Here is a 16,204-nt window from a genome sequence, read left to right on the forward strand (position 1 = left end):
CGGTTCCCACAGATTCTCACTTTTGTGTGCGACTATCATCCTTGAGCTCCAACTGAGAGCATTCCTCTACTGCCTCAACCACCTGCTTTCTCCCAAGACATGTCAAACACATTGCAATATCGTAATACCACTTTACATCATAACAACTACCATCAGCAAGTACTTGTACATACTGCAACACCACCGAGAACCATAATTGGGGACCACAGTGACCTGAATTAAAGAAAATAATGTTAAATAAAAAAACAAACCAAAGCCAGAGATTAATTGGGGTTACAGATCAACTGTAATATGTATCATCCCATAAATGGTGGCTTTAGAACCAGAAGCAATACTAATGGAGGCAAAAACACAAAATCTCCCTGCAACAATACCTGGAAGCCTTGGTTTGAACATATGGAGGAAAAATCTTAAATTGCACCATCAACAATACCTGGAAGCCTTGTTGAGTGATAGTCATTCATGTTAAAAATACAGATTTTGTAATCAGAATTCCATAAGCTAAATACAGGATGTGTTCAGTACGTGTTTCGAAAGCAACCCCATGTTCGAGAAAGGGAGAGATAATTTTTCTTGCTTAAAGTATTGGAGCATATGCTGCTGCCCTAAGATGAACTGTATTTGTTTTTTCAAAAACCTAACAGTAACAAATGAACCGTACCATACAGAAAATGGAAAACCCGATAAGATTTGTGTTTAATTGAGTAATATTTGAAGTTTTTGGATATCCACAGCACTGATCAGAAACACAAATCTTATAATATATTCATACATATGTAGTTCTAATGTGGGAAAAACATTAATAATGGTACAATAGCCCGAGCTTTAAAAATTAATTCTTACCAGAAATGTGCATTTAAGAAAAGCCCCTCAGTGGGGCAATCTGCAGTTGTTTAGCTAATAAATTGATTCCTTATAGGTTATGCAATGATCATAAATCATGTAAGAAAATAACTATGAAAACAAATATAAGTACAAATTAAAAGAAATCTCTTTGAAATACCAAGAGCATGATTAACATAGCGTGTAAAGTGGAAACGCAAACTTAGCAATCTCCAAGGGAAAATTCCTTGTTTGATCCTAAGCCCATAAGGTTATTTATAGTAGGATCCAACCAGATTAATTAGTTATCTACAGGTCCATATTTAACCAAAACATGGAAATGATCAGAAACTCCTTGTTGCCAAACGTGTGTGCCTGCACACCTTTAATATCTAATATAATTCGATATTCTTCTCTCTTCCATAAAGAAACCTAATTTATCTACATATATAATAAAAAAAACATAGTAGAAGACCTAGACGTTCTGATTTGTGAAGTTTGAGAAGAAGTCTACATATGTGTTTGCTGAAAAAGTAGCATAAAATGGTATGAATTAGTAGTACATATATGATGTACTGAAAAAACCCTGTTTTATTTTAACCAATATGATACATCGATAGTTTTTTTTTATCTTTTTTTACTGTTCAAATCAGCAGCGCAACAATGTTTTAGGAGATAGATTCCCTATTACATAATTCAAAAACTGATGAAAGTTCTTGAATAAGAAATCAACATCATGAGCTAATCCTTATTTGAAGAGGACCAAGCAGCAACATCTTCTCCAGAAACTAATGCAACATCTTCTCCAGGAACTAAGCATATGCTAGTGGATAAAAAACCTGCAAAATATAAGAGTACATATATGATATACTCTCAGAAACTAAAAAGCTACACAAATTGAAACCGAAAAAAAGGCTCAGAATTTTCAGTACATAACTTCCATACTCATTAAAAAACCATTCTTATGCTTACATATATGAATCTGTGTGTTAGACACTATGAATTTGCAGTACATAAATGATATACTGAAAATAAAACTAGTTAATTTACAGTTAATAAATGGTATACTCAAAAAAGTTCCTAGTGTTTGGACTAGATATAGACATCTTGAACCTGTAAATGCGACCAAAACGTAACAATATTGACACAACCATGATGAACAACGGATAAAAATGAGTAGTACATGCAATATGCACTGATTCAGCTAATTACAGTTCTAGATAATCTAATATATTAACAAGCAATTACGAACCGTACATATATACACGAAACATTGAACACATCAAAGTAATAACAAGCAATTACGAACCGTACATATATACACGAAACATTGAACACATCAAAGTAATACTGCTCTCGTACATACAAAACATTGAACACATCAAAAATAATACTGCTCATTTTACATGAAACTAACCTGAAAAAATTATCAATCGAATTACAATCCACTACGACGAACAACAACGAACCTGTAAAAACAAAACAAAAAATCATGTTACCTTTAGGTAATCCATATATGAATTGCTGATTCATTATCTAAATCAACTCCAAGATAAGAAAAGACCGATGAATCTACGAACATAACAGAATTAAAGCAGTTCTTTTTAGTATTCCATATATGTACCTCTGATTTATAACTAAAAATCAAAGAACATAGTTCAGTATTACACATACGTACTCATGGATGGAACCCAAAACTCTGAATAAAACATAATCAAAAAAAGTTTCTATCAGTACGCCATATACGTACTGCATAATCATGAACTAAAAATCAACTTCATGTAAAGAAGAATTGATGAAACGATGAATATAACCGAATCAAAGCATACACTTACATACTCATGGATCGAACCCAAAAACAGTGGCAAAAATTTGATTAAAACATAATCAAAAGAATTTTATATCAGTACGCCATATACGTACTGTCAATTCATACACAAAACCAAACTGTAACAAAGCTAAAAACATAAAAGCGTCATGAAAATCGATTTGATCTTCATAATACAATCGAAAAACAAATCAAAAGAAGAAAACAAACAAAATAATCAAAGAAGATGATTAGAAAACATACCTGCAACAAAATATCATATATTTATTGCTAGATCAAACAATCTCAAACAACAACAAATTTATTATTTACGTCTAGATCTGAACTATTTTCATCAAAAACCATCAGTACATCATATATGTACCGATGGTTAATACACAAAAACAAACTAAAAACCCAACAAAATGAAAGTAAAATATCAAATCTACTAACGAAATGTATATAAAACATGATTATCTATCTAGATCCGAACTAAATATGAGATCTCCAACAACAGACTAAGATGAATTGAAAAATCAACATAGGAATCAAATATAAACCAAATACCTTGACTAAATCTTAGCTAATTTTCTTGATCTGTAGGAAGCAACAACTTCATATACAGTATCTCAATTGATTTCGCCATTAGACTGAAAATCAAATCCAAATAGTTTCAAAAAAATATGAGACAACATTAAAACTAACTAAATCTCGGCTAATGAAACAAGATTGAAATAAATAATCTCGCGTTCGACGATTAAAACCCAAGAATTTTTTCCTTCTTCTAGCTGCTCTCCGATTTGGATCTGAGAGATTGAAATGAAAAGAGAAAAAATGAAATGAAATTTAGTTACCCTGTTTTTATATACATGAGGGTGTTTTGGGAATTTAAAAATATGTCTCATGTATCTCGCACATGTATAGGACCTGGGAATAAAATTTTAGGTCCAGTTTTCTTTTTTCTTTAAAACTTTGGACCTCTTGTTACTGGGCTTTTGTGGATGGACCTGCCACTAACTAGTATCACTAAACTAGTACCTATAGGTAATTCCTACATCTCCAAGACCACCCACCCTTCATTGATCCCTGCTTCTTTTGCTCGCTTCTTTGAGAAGAGAAGAGATGGGTTAATCCCTTGGCAATTGTGGATTATTAAAAGTAAGCACAGTTTGTGATTTCTACCATTTTATCCAAGTTGTTCACACCTTCAGTAATCTCCACGACCACCCCACCCTTTGTTGAGTCCTGCTTCTTTTGAAAAGAGAAGGGATGAGTCAATCCCTTGGCATCTGTGGATCGTTAAGCGTAGGCCATCTTTGTGATGTCTACTATTTTCTCCAATTTGCTCACACGGTCACACCTACAATGATAATAACTTCCCAGCTGAGCTGACCATTTGCTTATATGAAAAATGTAATGTAATTGGCTCAATAATATGCTAAAGCTGCCTCTGAACACTTGAAATTTTTTTTGCTTACATTAACGACTACGAATATGCCAGAACCTGATAAACCTGACTGAAAATAAAAAATGGGTTTGCTCTTGAAAGGCCGGGTCTCTCCTCATTTCCACAAAATAATCAAAAAAAAAACAAAAAGGAGAGTAGTTCCGGATTCATACCACATTACCGAATGGTTACTCCGTCTGCCCATCGAGACTATTGATCATGAAAAGCAATGGTACCAAAAATGGTGTATTCATCTTGCTTTATCCAGGATTATATCTGCACATGACTTCTCCAAGGCTGCTAGTTTCTGCAACAACAAAGAGAATTAACTCGCACATCATCTTGCAGCATCTACCATCTAAAGCCTTTAGGCTTATTCGTCCATATTATGAGCAAGTAATCTCGTCCGATGCCCTTTTTCTTAAGTCTCAACACCCACAATAATGGATGAAATAAAAGAATAATACCTATAGGTATGGCATCCTGCACCATTTCAGTCACTCTGTAATAAGATAACGACAAAACATACTTAGCAATTGGTTGAGAGACAGAGCAAAAATACACTGGCAGATAGAAATTTTGACTTCGCAGTTTTATAGTGATTTTTCTTTCAAAAAACAATAAGAGTTTCTTTTACGCGCCTACTCCCATCATTTTTCAATTACATCAAATTTTCGTCAAACTCTATTTGGTTTTTATTTTTTTATTTCTTTGCAGTTGACAGATTGAAAATTAGAATGGCAATACCAATAAGGCCTTACGTCCTGCTACCAAATCCAACACAAATTATGCAGACATGCCCTGCGCATGGCTATATCTCTCTATATAGCAGTTCCATGGGATATGTGGCAGCGAGAATGAGTGTCTGAAATGATTCCTTTGATGTTCCGTCATTCAAGATCGTAAACCCAACTAATTCTCGAAATTATGTGATTTAGTGAACTAAACTAACCCCAACCATTGAAACCACTGCATCCGATTTTCCTAAGCTATATAGGCTTTCAGGTACCTGATTGTTGATTCATACTAAAATTCAGATTTCGTATCAGCCTAACCCAACTCATGAAAACACCAAAACCAAAACCTGTACGTACTACAGTGAATAAATAAAATCTATTCATCAAAAAATTAAAGATTTTGTGTAACCTGGAGTCAATAAACTTAATTCATCATGTTTTTGGAAATTTAAAAAACCAAATTTTAAACAATGATTTTCGGCTGAAGCAAATAAATTATGAATCCAAAACCCTAAAAGATTGAATCTGAGTCATACCCGTATCCATTGTTGATATATAACCCGCAACATAAGAGAGATTCATTGTCCTGACTGTGAAATTCAAATGAAAAATTGGAAAGAATAAGAAATCAAGAGGGAAAGATTAAACTTGCTTTGCTTTATTGAGTGTCCAGAATCCGGATTGTGAATACATACCTTATAAGAGTGTTCCTTAATCATCACATCAGAATTTAAAAGCTATGTCACAACCCATTGTTCACCGGATAAATTTCAAAAATAACCATCAAAGAGATAATTAGATGCATAAGCATATGATTCCCTCTTATGCGAGGAGCTGATTCGAGAGATGTTGCAGATAAAAAGAAAGGAATAGAGAGATATGGAGGAAAGGTGTAGTCATGTGGAACAGTAAAAGTAGAGACGGTTCACATGTTACTCTCGCGGTGGAGGCGATTGGGTTCTTCCGGGGATCATTACTTCCTTTTCAACTACTGCCGTTGATTTGTCTTCCTTCTAAGTAAATCCTGACCGCTCTTTAGCAAAATTATCCAAACTGGGCTATGTATTGTAGATAAGTCAAGTCCAGCTTATATTCAAAGTTTATGGGTTTCTTAAGTAGGAAACATACCATATAAAAAGCATACATTCATCTTTTTACCGCCTTTTTGTACCATTGATTTTTAATCAAATCAATAATAGCACATAAGCATCCAACCATTTGTCATATGCCAATACATATGTTATATGCAAGAGATCCACCATTTTTATCGTTGTTATATCTAGGGTTTTGGTAGTAATCAAGTTACCTTCATTAGGTGAAATTGGCAACACTCAAAAGTATTGCTCTTGACATGCTGGTGATAGGCAGACATTAACATTTGGGGTGACACATGGATTGTTGATCCTGCCATTCATCTCACTAAACCACCTAACTGCACTGAGGATTGTACTGTGGTGAAACATCTCATCTCCAATATGAATAATTGGGATGATATTAAACTTCAGGCACTATTTACCCAGGGAGAAATAAAGGCTATTAAGAATACTATAGTTCAAAAGGATATTATTAAATGGGAATTAACTGAGAATGAAAATTTTACAACCAAATCTCTCTGCACTACTAAGATAAGAGAAAACTATAAGCAGGATACAAATATGGCCGATTGGAGTAAGATTTGGACATGGATACCTCTCCATCCATAAAAAAACATTTTTTGGAAATGTGCTCATAGGATTCTACCTTCTAATGCTAAGACAACAAGCATCATGCACTACAGTGATCCATTATGTAAGTCATGCAAAAATGAAGAGGACAGTATGAGGTACCTTTTCCTGGAATGTCCATTTTCCATCCAAGTATGGTTGGAGTTGTTGGGATATAGTCATGATACTTGCCAAGGTATCTTCATTGGTTGGCTGAATCCTAGATACGAAAAAGTAAACATTAAACGGCCACTCATGCTACTGTATGTTGGTTCATCTGGAAAGTTAGATGTGCTTTTTGTTCTATTCTGCCTATCTAAATATTAAACAAGCGTTGAAAACATCATCATTCACCTGAGTGATCATAACAGAGTGCACAATCATCCTTATCACATCTTGAATAGTCACCACTATACTACAAGTATTCAACCAATGAGCTATAACTGAGCTAACATGGGACAATTTGGGGTCAATATAAGGATCCGTAACCTTTAACTATTTGACTTGTAGACTAACTACATTGTTGTTACTATGTTTGATTTTACTTGGAAGTTCATTGGTGCTAGAGAATATTCAGGATACCATGGAACTGATAGAGCAAACAGAGGAGCTTAATTATCCCTTGATTGGGCAAATGCAGAAAACAAATGTGACAGTAAAAGCTGAAGATGAAGCTACTTTAGAAAGTTTTAAAAGTCGTTATCATGCCCAAAGACGCTATCATATTTGCTGCCACTCAGGGAGATAGAAATGATAGATTGCAGCAGATATTTTGTTCTTACAAATTTCAGAGTAATTCATAGAACTGATAACAGAGATGTTTTGCACTCAACTCTTTTTTCCACGTATTCTAATTATCAGGAGCCTATCATTTGTATGGATCACGTGAATCCTTTTGATCTGAACGGCTTTGCACCTACTAAAAGTGTCAGGAATACTGTACCTGACCAGAATCTGCAATTGGCGCGGGGCACTGTTGTGCACTGATTTTGTACTTTCGGCTTATTTGTCTTTTCTTATAGAAAAGATATATCTAAGGTTTAGATTTTGCAGACATAATAATCAGCATATTGACGAACAAAATTGTTTCATGTCTTGTCCAGTCACTTTGTTGATTTTATTACTGATAAGAACTTCCTGCCAATTACAACTGGGGTTATTCAATTGATCAACGGTTTGAAATCAATACAACTTTTCTTTTACTTCTGCTTCATCTTTAATTTGCCCCCAGTCGATAATGGCAGCATAAGAAGGCACTACCAAGTGTCGGCTGGACATTTAATTTACGGAATATGTTTCGGTTTTATGGCCACTTTTTAATTGAAACCTAATACTAATGTTAAATTTGACAAAAAAGTTGGATTTGGTGTCCATGGTTAGTCTTTTGTCACTTGACACAATTATCCCTCCTTTTTAGTCCAATTATTATAACTTCTTATATATCCTATATTTTTAGAAGTATAACCGGAAAACAAACTTTAATATAACACATCTAAAAATCGGTGCCTTGGAATTTTACAAATTTAATCTCATTGGAAAGCTTATAAAAAAATCGCAATGAGTATAAACAACAATATCAAATTTAGAGTTTTTACGAAAATTTCGAAAGTATTTATCATTTTAAGTATAATTTTAGAAAATTAAATGTACTTTATGTAGCCATATTTTGGTTTATGCATCATCAACTAATAAAATAAAGTACTCCCTTCGATCGACCCTCCCCACGGTGGCAGCGGAGCGGTGTTTCTAGTAAGCTAACCAAATGACACGAAGAAAAAAATGGTGAATTAAATATGTTCTCAGCTTAGATATAGGAAACAGGAGTAATTAACACATAATTAATGATCCCCTTGATATACACATTGGTATGATATTATAAGAAGTTGCATATTGCAACTTGGAGTTGACAATTGCATGAGGCTTTTATCTTGGTCTTTCTTTAGCTTTTGAATCATTTAGGTCTGGTTCTTTCCTTCCATACAAGAAAATGATAAAGATTTGGGATAAATTATGTCACTTATTAGCGATATTTCCGACTCAACATCGTTCAAGGAAGAATCGATCACTAACAGTGCTCTTTGGAGCTTCAATCCTGATCTTTACAGCTATTATTTTCATGTTACCCTCTATTTCCCCATCAGTAATGAATCCCATTCTTCAAAATAAAGTTAATAAGTTCTATCTCAAATTTCATTTCTCCCGTTGGCCTTTATATACTTCAAGTAGTACTGGTAACATCAATGCTACTTCTGGTTCTAGTTCTATCTCTTCTTCTTTTTCTCCAGTAACATTGATAACAAATCACACAGAAAGCAGTTTTAATGTTGTCGACAATGATAGTCCTAGTGCGGGAGAGTTGATGGTTACAGAAGACAATTTGATTGCGCCCCCAAGTAAATCTTCTATAGAAAATGGTGATGAAGATCCGTTTGGTAGTGAATGTGATATTTTTGATGGAGAATGGGTGAGAGACGAGAATAGAAAACAATACTATCCTCCAGGTTCTTGCCCATTTCTCGGTAGACATTCTTTCGAGTGTTACAAAAATGGAAGACCTGATGATCAGTACCTCCAGTGGCAATGGCAATGGCCATCTGTGCAAATAAATGCAAGGTGTAACAACATCCCCAGGTATTCATGGTTCATAGAATCCTCAATTTAAGTTGTATCCACTGTTCAAGCATTTTGATGTTTGTTTTAAAGTAGTTGATCATGAATTTTAATTATTATCACAGAATCCTCAATGGAACAGATTTCCTGGAGAGGTTAAGGGGGAAAAAATTGGTATTTGTTGGGGATTCATTGAATTATAATATGTATGCTTCTTTGTCGTGTATCCTCTGGAATTCCATCCCAGATAAAAACAGAGTTTATCCGCCACCCAGGAATACCGAATTCAAGTCCAGAGGAGATTTTTCATTAATATATGAGGTAAAGGCATGTCTAATTTTCTAAGTTCGCATTTCCTGTGTGACAAAAACGATAACCTTTTTGTTGATTCTGTTTGACACAAATGTACATGTTGGATTTTGGATACAGGACTACAATTGTAGTATAGCATTTGTGTGGTCTGCCTTCCTTGTCTATGAATTTAAAAAGGATCGTAACCGAAATGTTCTAAAACCGGAGCGAGATGTTATAAGATTGGACGTGATTGATAAGCTCGAGTCATCGGTGTACAGCGATGCTGATGTCGTTATTTTTGATTCATTTCATTGGTGGGTTGATGGGAAAACTAATAATGGGTAAGTAACACAAACAAGTCATACTTTTTCTCTTTACACCTGCTTTTCCAAGCAACAAAAACAAAACATCCTCATTCCAATTTTTCCTCAAGATTAGAAAGAATAAAAATTCATCTTCAATCGTGTTGTTTGTGATCTTTTTTGATTAAATCTAGATTTTATTTTTAGTAATTTTAAGGTTTTATTAAAACTAAAAACTACACCCTGTCATCTTCACATTGATTTAAGAAGATGGGATTGGAAAAGAATTTTAGGGGAAATGAATATCTCAATCTTATGTGGATTTCAAACCATACATTCCATTGGAGAAGCTCTAATACTGATGTTATGGTTTAAATTATAGAGTCAACTATTTTCAAGAAGGTAATTACCTGCACCCAAAAATGGAGATACTTAAAGCATACAAGAAGGGTCTTACTACTTGGAGGAAATGGATCGACAAGAATATTGATTCCAACAGAACACAAGTTGTTTTCCGGGGATATTCGGAAACCCATTACGTGTAAGTATAGCAACACCATTTTTAGTTGTCAACTGCGTTTCTTGGTACTAAGGGTATCACACAATTTAAACTTCTCTGAAACTTACTTGTCTATTGTCCAGAGGAGGAAGATGGAACACAGGTGGAAAATGTAACTTGGAAACAGAGCCAATCATGAGCAATGAAACTTACATTCAAACATCACCTATGCAGGTGAAGATACTTGAAAAAACTCTTCAAAAAATGAAGACTCCTGTTTTATATTTGAACGTCAGTAAACTTACTTACTATCGAGCAGATGCACACCCTTCTGTGTATGCGAAAAATTACACTGTTCAAGAGAGGATCGCAGCTTTGGGTCATCAAGATTGTAGCCACTGGTGTTTACCAGGTGTACCTGATACATGGAACGAGTTGCTGTATATTTCTCTGCTGAAAGCTGGTAAAGGAACTTTTGGCAGTCGAAATTAATAAACTACTATCATTGTTATTCATTGCAATTGAAAAAATCAAATGAGGTAATACAATGAAACATCTATACTTCATTAAATGTTGTCGACACTCCAATGCCACACACCACTACATCAAATTTCCTATAAGAAAGAAATCAACTGCTGTAATTGCCACCCAACATGAAGTCCCATATGCAGCTTTTACTGGTACTTATTTTGAGGTCAACAGCAGGCTATTGCAAATGAGTGGTCACTGGTTTTTCTTTAAGGAAATTGAGAATTTGTTCCCAGTGTGCATCTAGGGAACAATTGCGCCATCTGGCTATTGCAAATGAGTGTTTGTATCCAAGGAACCATACGTGAAATCCTTAATCAATACTTTTCCCATGTGCTCTCGTGTTTGATTTAATGTCATTAAATGGTTGGCAGTAGACATCAACAAACTACTAGCAATGTTGTCTGTCTCATCGAAATTGAACCTAACATATACAGAAATAGCAATCCGAACTTGATTGAATGTTGTCGAATCAAATTCACAATCGTGATGTTCAGACCTATGTAATGGTATAAAATGATAAATAACAAATCGCTTTGCCATCACTGCGATAATATCTCTTTTTGAAGACTACCCACAACACTGGCAATCATTTTTTCCATATCCACAAGGACCCTACATCAACAGAACTCTATATATGCATGCATCAAGTTACGCACAAGCAAAAAGTGAAATATACATGACTGCATACGGGGATGCGCGACTTGCAGTGGGAAACCCTACGGAGGTACGTAACTTGTAGTGGAAAACCCTAACAGTACGCAGAGATAGATCTATGGCTCGACTATCCTACATAGCAAGTCCGTCAAGCAAATTCGAATTCAAATAGATATAACCTAAAACAATATGAAACAGTGCTCAATCTCAAACAACAGCAAAAAAACAGAAAAAGAGGGGTTGGGGACAGGATTTCCCCCCTTATCTTCTTACTCATCTTAGCAACTACATAACAATAACGAAGAAAGACGGAATATTTTGCATGGTTTATCAAAGAGTGACTACTTCAGATCAAAATTATGCTTGAACTGACTATTACAGGACCCCGTAACAAGGTCTCTTTCGTGAATATTTGCACGTGTCAAAGTTCAAAAATCTAAAATTTGCACATGTCAAAGTTCAAAAACCTAAAATCTTATTATGAATGTCATGCAGGTAATAATGATCAACCTCTATAAACACTATCTGTTATTATACTACGTAAAACTGACTATCACAGTTGCCAATCATTCATTCTTGAACCACACAGTGAGGACCACCATGACATGTGAACATTCATGAAGGTGGGAAAAAGCTATATGTTGTCAAAAAAAAAAAAAAAAAATCAAGCAATCCACTGACATGATTGAGCGAAGTACAAGGAGGAACTTATAGGTTATACATCTCAAATGTCAATTCAAATAGCAGCAAACAGTAGAAGTGAGAATTTGCAAGATTATTCAGAATAATCTAGTTACATTAGTACATATACTGAGTAAATCATGAGTAAACCATGACATCTACAATCAAATGTCTTCACATCCTTTTTGTTTTAGTTAAAGAAACAAAAAAGAGAAACCAGCCCCAGAAAAGATTACGAGGCATCAAAAAACTTAGAATACAAAATAGCTAATCATTTTTAGAGAAAGTACAGTGACTTGTTACCAATGGTTGAGTTCTTACGAACAAAATCAACAGTTAAAGACTACGGTTAGTTGTTATGCAATCAATATTTATGACCAACTAATCAGGATAGATAATATATTGAGTATTATGCCATTTTTTGGACTCCAAATATTGATGGTGTAAGGTTCTTATGATAAGCAAAACATAAAACTCATGAAGTGTAAAAGACTATATATGAAGTTCATGTTGGGGTTCAGAGCCATCTACGTGCTAATCTTGTGGAAACATATTAGCTAACAAGAAACACTTGATCTCTCGGATTGCTCCATGAACCTTACTATGATTTAGGATAAGAAGAAGAGAATCAAACAGATGCAAGCCATAAACAAATCAACAAGAAGTAAAGTACTCACAGATTTAACGTGGTTCAACAATATACACAATGTGTATATATTGCCCACATCCACCAAACGGCTACGACCTCTTTCTTTTGTTATAGAACCACCAATTGAGAATTATACAAGAATTGAATAATCAATTAATCGACTCACTACAATGTGACCGAACACAAGAACTCTCACAAACGCCCTATAAATCCAAAGTAGTGTCTTCACCCATACGAGATAATGTTTACCACATTATCAATCACAACGAGACGATCTTCTCTGCACACCCTGACATATATTACCATGGACGCCTTCAACTCAACACCAATAATCTAATCCAGCACCACCAAGATGATCTTCTCCTCAACACGATGTCTTACCAACATCTCCATATGAATACTCCATAACGACATATCTCTCAACATCGATAAGTACTCCATAAACACCATAATGATGTACTAATTCCACCACTAATGGTTTCTCACATCCATCCCAAAAGGTGGGATGAATCCCTCACATCTCTATGAGAATTACCTTGAGGATTCCATAGCAAAAACTCATACCTTAGGCCTCCTTTTATAGGAGTAACATTACTTATCCTACAATAATAGGGTTTCCTTAACTTAGCTATTAAGGTCCTAGAATTTAGGATCAAGTAAACAATTAGTGTTATCCTAAAACTCCTTGGACGACTAATTTTTGGTTTCCCAAAACTTCTTTAACCGACTATATTTTGAGTTACCTAAAATAACTCAAAAAACACGGACTTAACCTACAATTCTCCACCTCGGATCATGCATTCATGCATGAGACGATCAACTTGTTATCCCTCCATCTTCTGAACATCGATTGCATCATCACTGGTTGCCTACATATCCTGAATAGGAATCAAACCGAAATGTAGTTCATCCAAATTGTTCGTAGAACCTCCACCAGAAGAGAGCAAACCAAACCTGAATGTCGCCAACTCAGACTTAACAATACAACCTATCAGTGACTGTATAAATCTCCACCTCAGCGAAAATTTCTTTAGTCGATCAGCAAACCATCATTGTACGATCACCCGTTCTGCAACATCTTGAGATACACCTTACTCTTTCATGTTCACAACTCCATATTGATTGGCACCATTCAAGGTGTATTACATGCGCCAACTCAATTAGACTATACACGATCGTTGTCCATATGCTACCTTCGAACTTAATTACGGTCATTATGCGCCCTTGAGCCTTTGCCACCTTCGAACTTGTTCCATACTACGAACACAGCTCTGTCTTGGCCTTCCTTGCTCCACCTGAGTTAATATTATGCTCTTCTAAGCTACTAACTCCAAGTTGCGCACCACATCCGTTAGGGTTGACATCCATAACTATTCGATAAGCAAATGAAACTACCACAGTAGCCTCCATGCGTCTGCCTAAGCATTACCTTAACATAACCATAATCTTAAATCTTAGTCTCTAAACTCAAGACAAGTCAATTGCTTATTTAAACAACTGATCACATACTTGCTCTTTTCCACGAGCATGTCCTCCAAAGCGAGTTAACGAGATACTTTGTGTTAGTTTATAATAAACCAACCTCCATGTTAGCTTCCAAGAAACTAACCATCTTGTATGTACCAAAGCATATTGAGCATGACTCTAACTGCACACCAAATACAACCAATCCACGAATCATTGCCACTGCGTGCCAATCTTGAGCTCATCTATGAATCTTGCTTTACGAGCCTATCTCCGATTGGATCATGATTCTACAACCATATACCACCAATTGAGTTCTACTCATCCATGAAAGCTCATCATTGTTAGGATTAATGCCTTAGAATTAACCTCACAAGACATTAATAATTCTTTGGATCAACGTAGAACTACATAAAACAGAAATAAGATGCACTAAACGAAACAAAGAAAGACACAAGATTTAACGTGGTTCGGAAATATTCCTACGTCCACAAACGGCTACGATCAACTCTTATTATAGAACGAATTACAGAGAATAAACCACAACTATGACCAGCAGGATGTTATTCACAAATCCTAAACAATTCTCTATGAACCAAACGTTTTAAACCCTAAAATTCTCTAGTTATGAGAACTCTTCTCTGAATTGTGCTGTGTATTTTCCCTTAAGACTTGTACACCTATTTATATAGGTTACAAACTTGTCTTCCAAGTATATGAGTTATACTAGGAAACCTAAACATAGCTACAAAAGTAAACCTTGAGTTTAACTAAATTAGGAAACCTCTAGCTATACTAAATTAAGGAAACACCTAGACGATTCTAGAATACTCTAGAATCTTCCTAAAACATCGACAACATAACAATTCTCCACCTTTACGATATTTCCATCAAACTGAGCTTGATCTTCTCAAGTTAACCGTAGCCTCAAATGCCCCAGGGCCTCAACAACGAGCTGTATTGATCAAGCTGAGACACCTCTCAAACTTGACCTTCGGAACAACTTTCGTCAACATGTCTGCTGGATTATCTTCAGTATCAACCCTCAATAGTTGTACTAATCCGTTATCAACAACTTCTCGTACCTTATGATAACGAACATCAATATGCTTGGTGCGTGCATGATAAACTTGGTTCTTAGCTAAATGAATAGCACTCTGACTATCACAGTTTACAACAACACTCCGTTGTATAATCCCCAAGTCTTTAACTAAACCACGAAGCCATAATGCTTCCTTAACAACTTCCGTCACAACAATATACTCTGCCTCCGTAGTAGACAAAGCTACGATTGGTTGTAACATAGACCTCCAACTGATAAGTCCTCCACTCAATGTAAAGCAATACCCTGAAGTAGAATGACACTTATCCCTATCACCCGCATAATCAGAATCAACAAATCCACAGACCTTCAAATTATGCTCCTTCTCAAACACTAAACCAATATCCAAGGTCCATTGAAGATATCTCAAAATTCCCTTCACCGCATACCAATGTGCTCTTCCAGGATTAGCCATATAACGACTAACTAAACCAACAGCCTGTGAAATATCCGGACGAGTACAAACCATAACATACATCAAAGAACCTACCGCATTAGCATAGGGAACCTTTGACATAAACTTTTTCTCCTCAGTTGTAGTAGGACACAACTGTTTTGATAACTTAACTGTAGGCGAAATTGGAACACTAATAGCTTTGGAGTTATGCATTCCAAAGCGACGAAGAACCTTCTCAAGATAGGATTTCTGAGTAAGACATAACTTTCCTTTAGATCTGTCTCGAGTAATCTCCATACCCAAAATCTTCTTTGCTGGACCCAAATCCTTCATCTCAAACTCTAAACTCAATTGTTTCTTTAAAACATCAATTTATGACTTGCTCTTTGCAGCTATGAGCATGTCATCCACATAGAGTAAAAAATAAACAAAACTTCCATTTGGAAACTTCTTAAAGTACACGCACTGATCGTATTTACTACGAGTATACTTTTGCTGCAACATA

The 16,204-nt window shown here is 35.3% G+C and overlaps 1 protein-coding gene and 1 long non-coding RNA gene across 4 annotated transcripts; one reads left to right on the plus strand and one right to left on the minus strand.

The window, feature by feature from the left end:
* Positions 1-1,373: 1,373 nt before the first annotated feature.
* Positions 1,374-5,748, minus strand: LOC113281527. 3 transcript variants are annotated; one of them, XR_003326215.1, is made up of 8 exons: positions 5,509-5,748; positions 5,350-5,403; positions 4,544-4,578; positions 4,250-4,383; positions 3,835-3,989; positions 3,197-3,279; positions 2,240-2,291; positions 1,374-1,661 (listed from the first exon to the last, which is right to left on the minus strand). It is a non-coding gene; the product is annotated as an uncharacterized LOC113281527 (long non-coding RNA). The 3 variants fall into 3 exon arrangements; XR_003326216.1 differs by having other exon boundaries at positions 3,812-3,989; XR_003326214.1 differs by having other exon boundaries at positions 3,197-3,989.
* A 2,911-nt stretch (positions 5,749-8,659) lies between these two features.
* LOC113279016 (protein trichome birefringence-like 2) lies at positions 8,660-10,713 on the plus strand. Its single transcript, XM_026527731.1, has 5 exons — positions 8,660-9,147; positions 9,252-9,447; positions 9,556-9,761; positions 10,105-10,263; positions 10,365-10,713. Exons 1-5 carry the CDS (start codon positions 8,660-8,662, stop codon positions 10,711-10,713), a joined length of 1,398 nt encoding a protein of 465 aa, XP_026383516.1.
* The last annotated feature ends 5,491 nt before the right edge of the window (positions 10,714-16,204 follow it).

The sequence above is a fragment of the Papaver somniferum genome, chromosome 5, assembly GCF_003573695.1.
Source record: "Papaver somniferum cultivar HN1 chromosome 5, ASM357369v1, whole genome shotgun sequence".
NCBI lineage: Eukaryota > Viridiplantae > Streptophyta > Magnoliopsida > Ranunculales > Papaveraceae > Papaver > Papaver somniferum.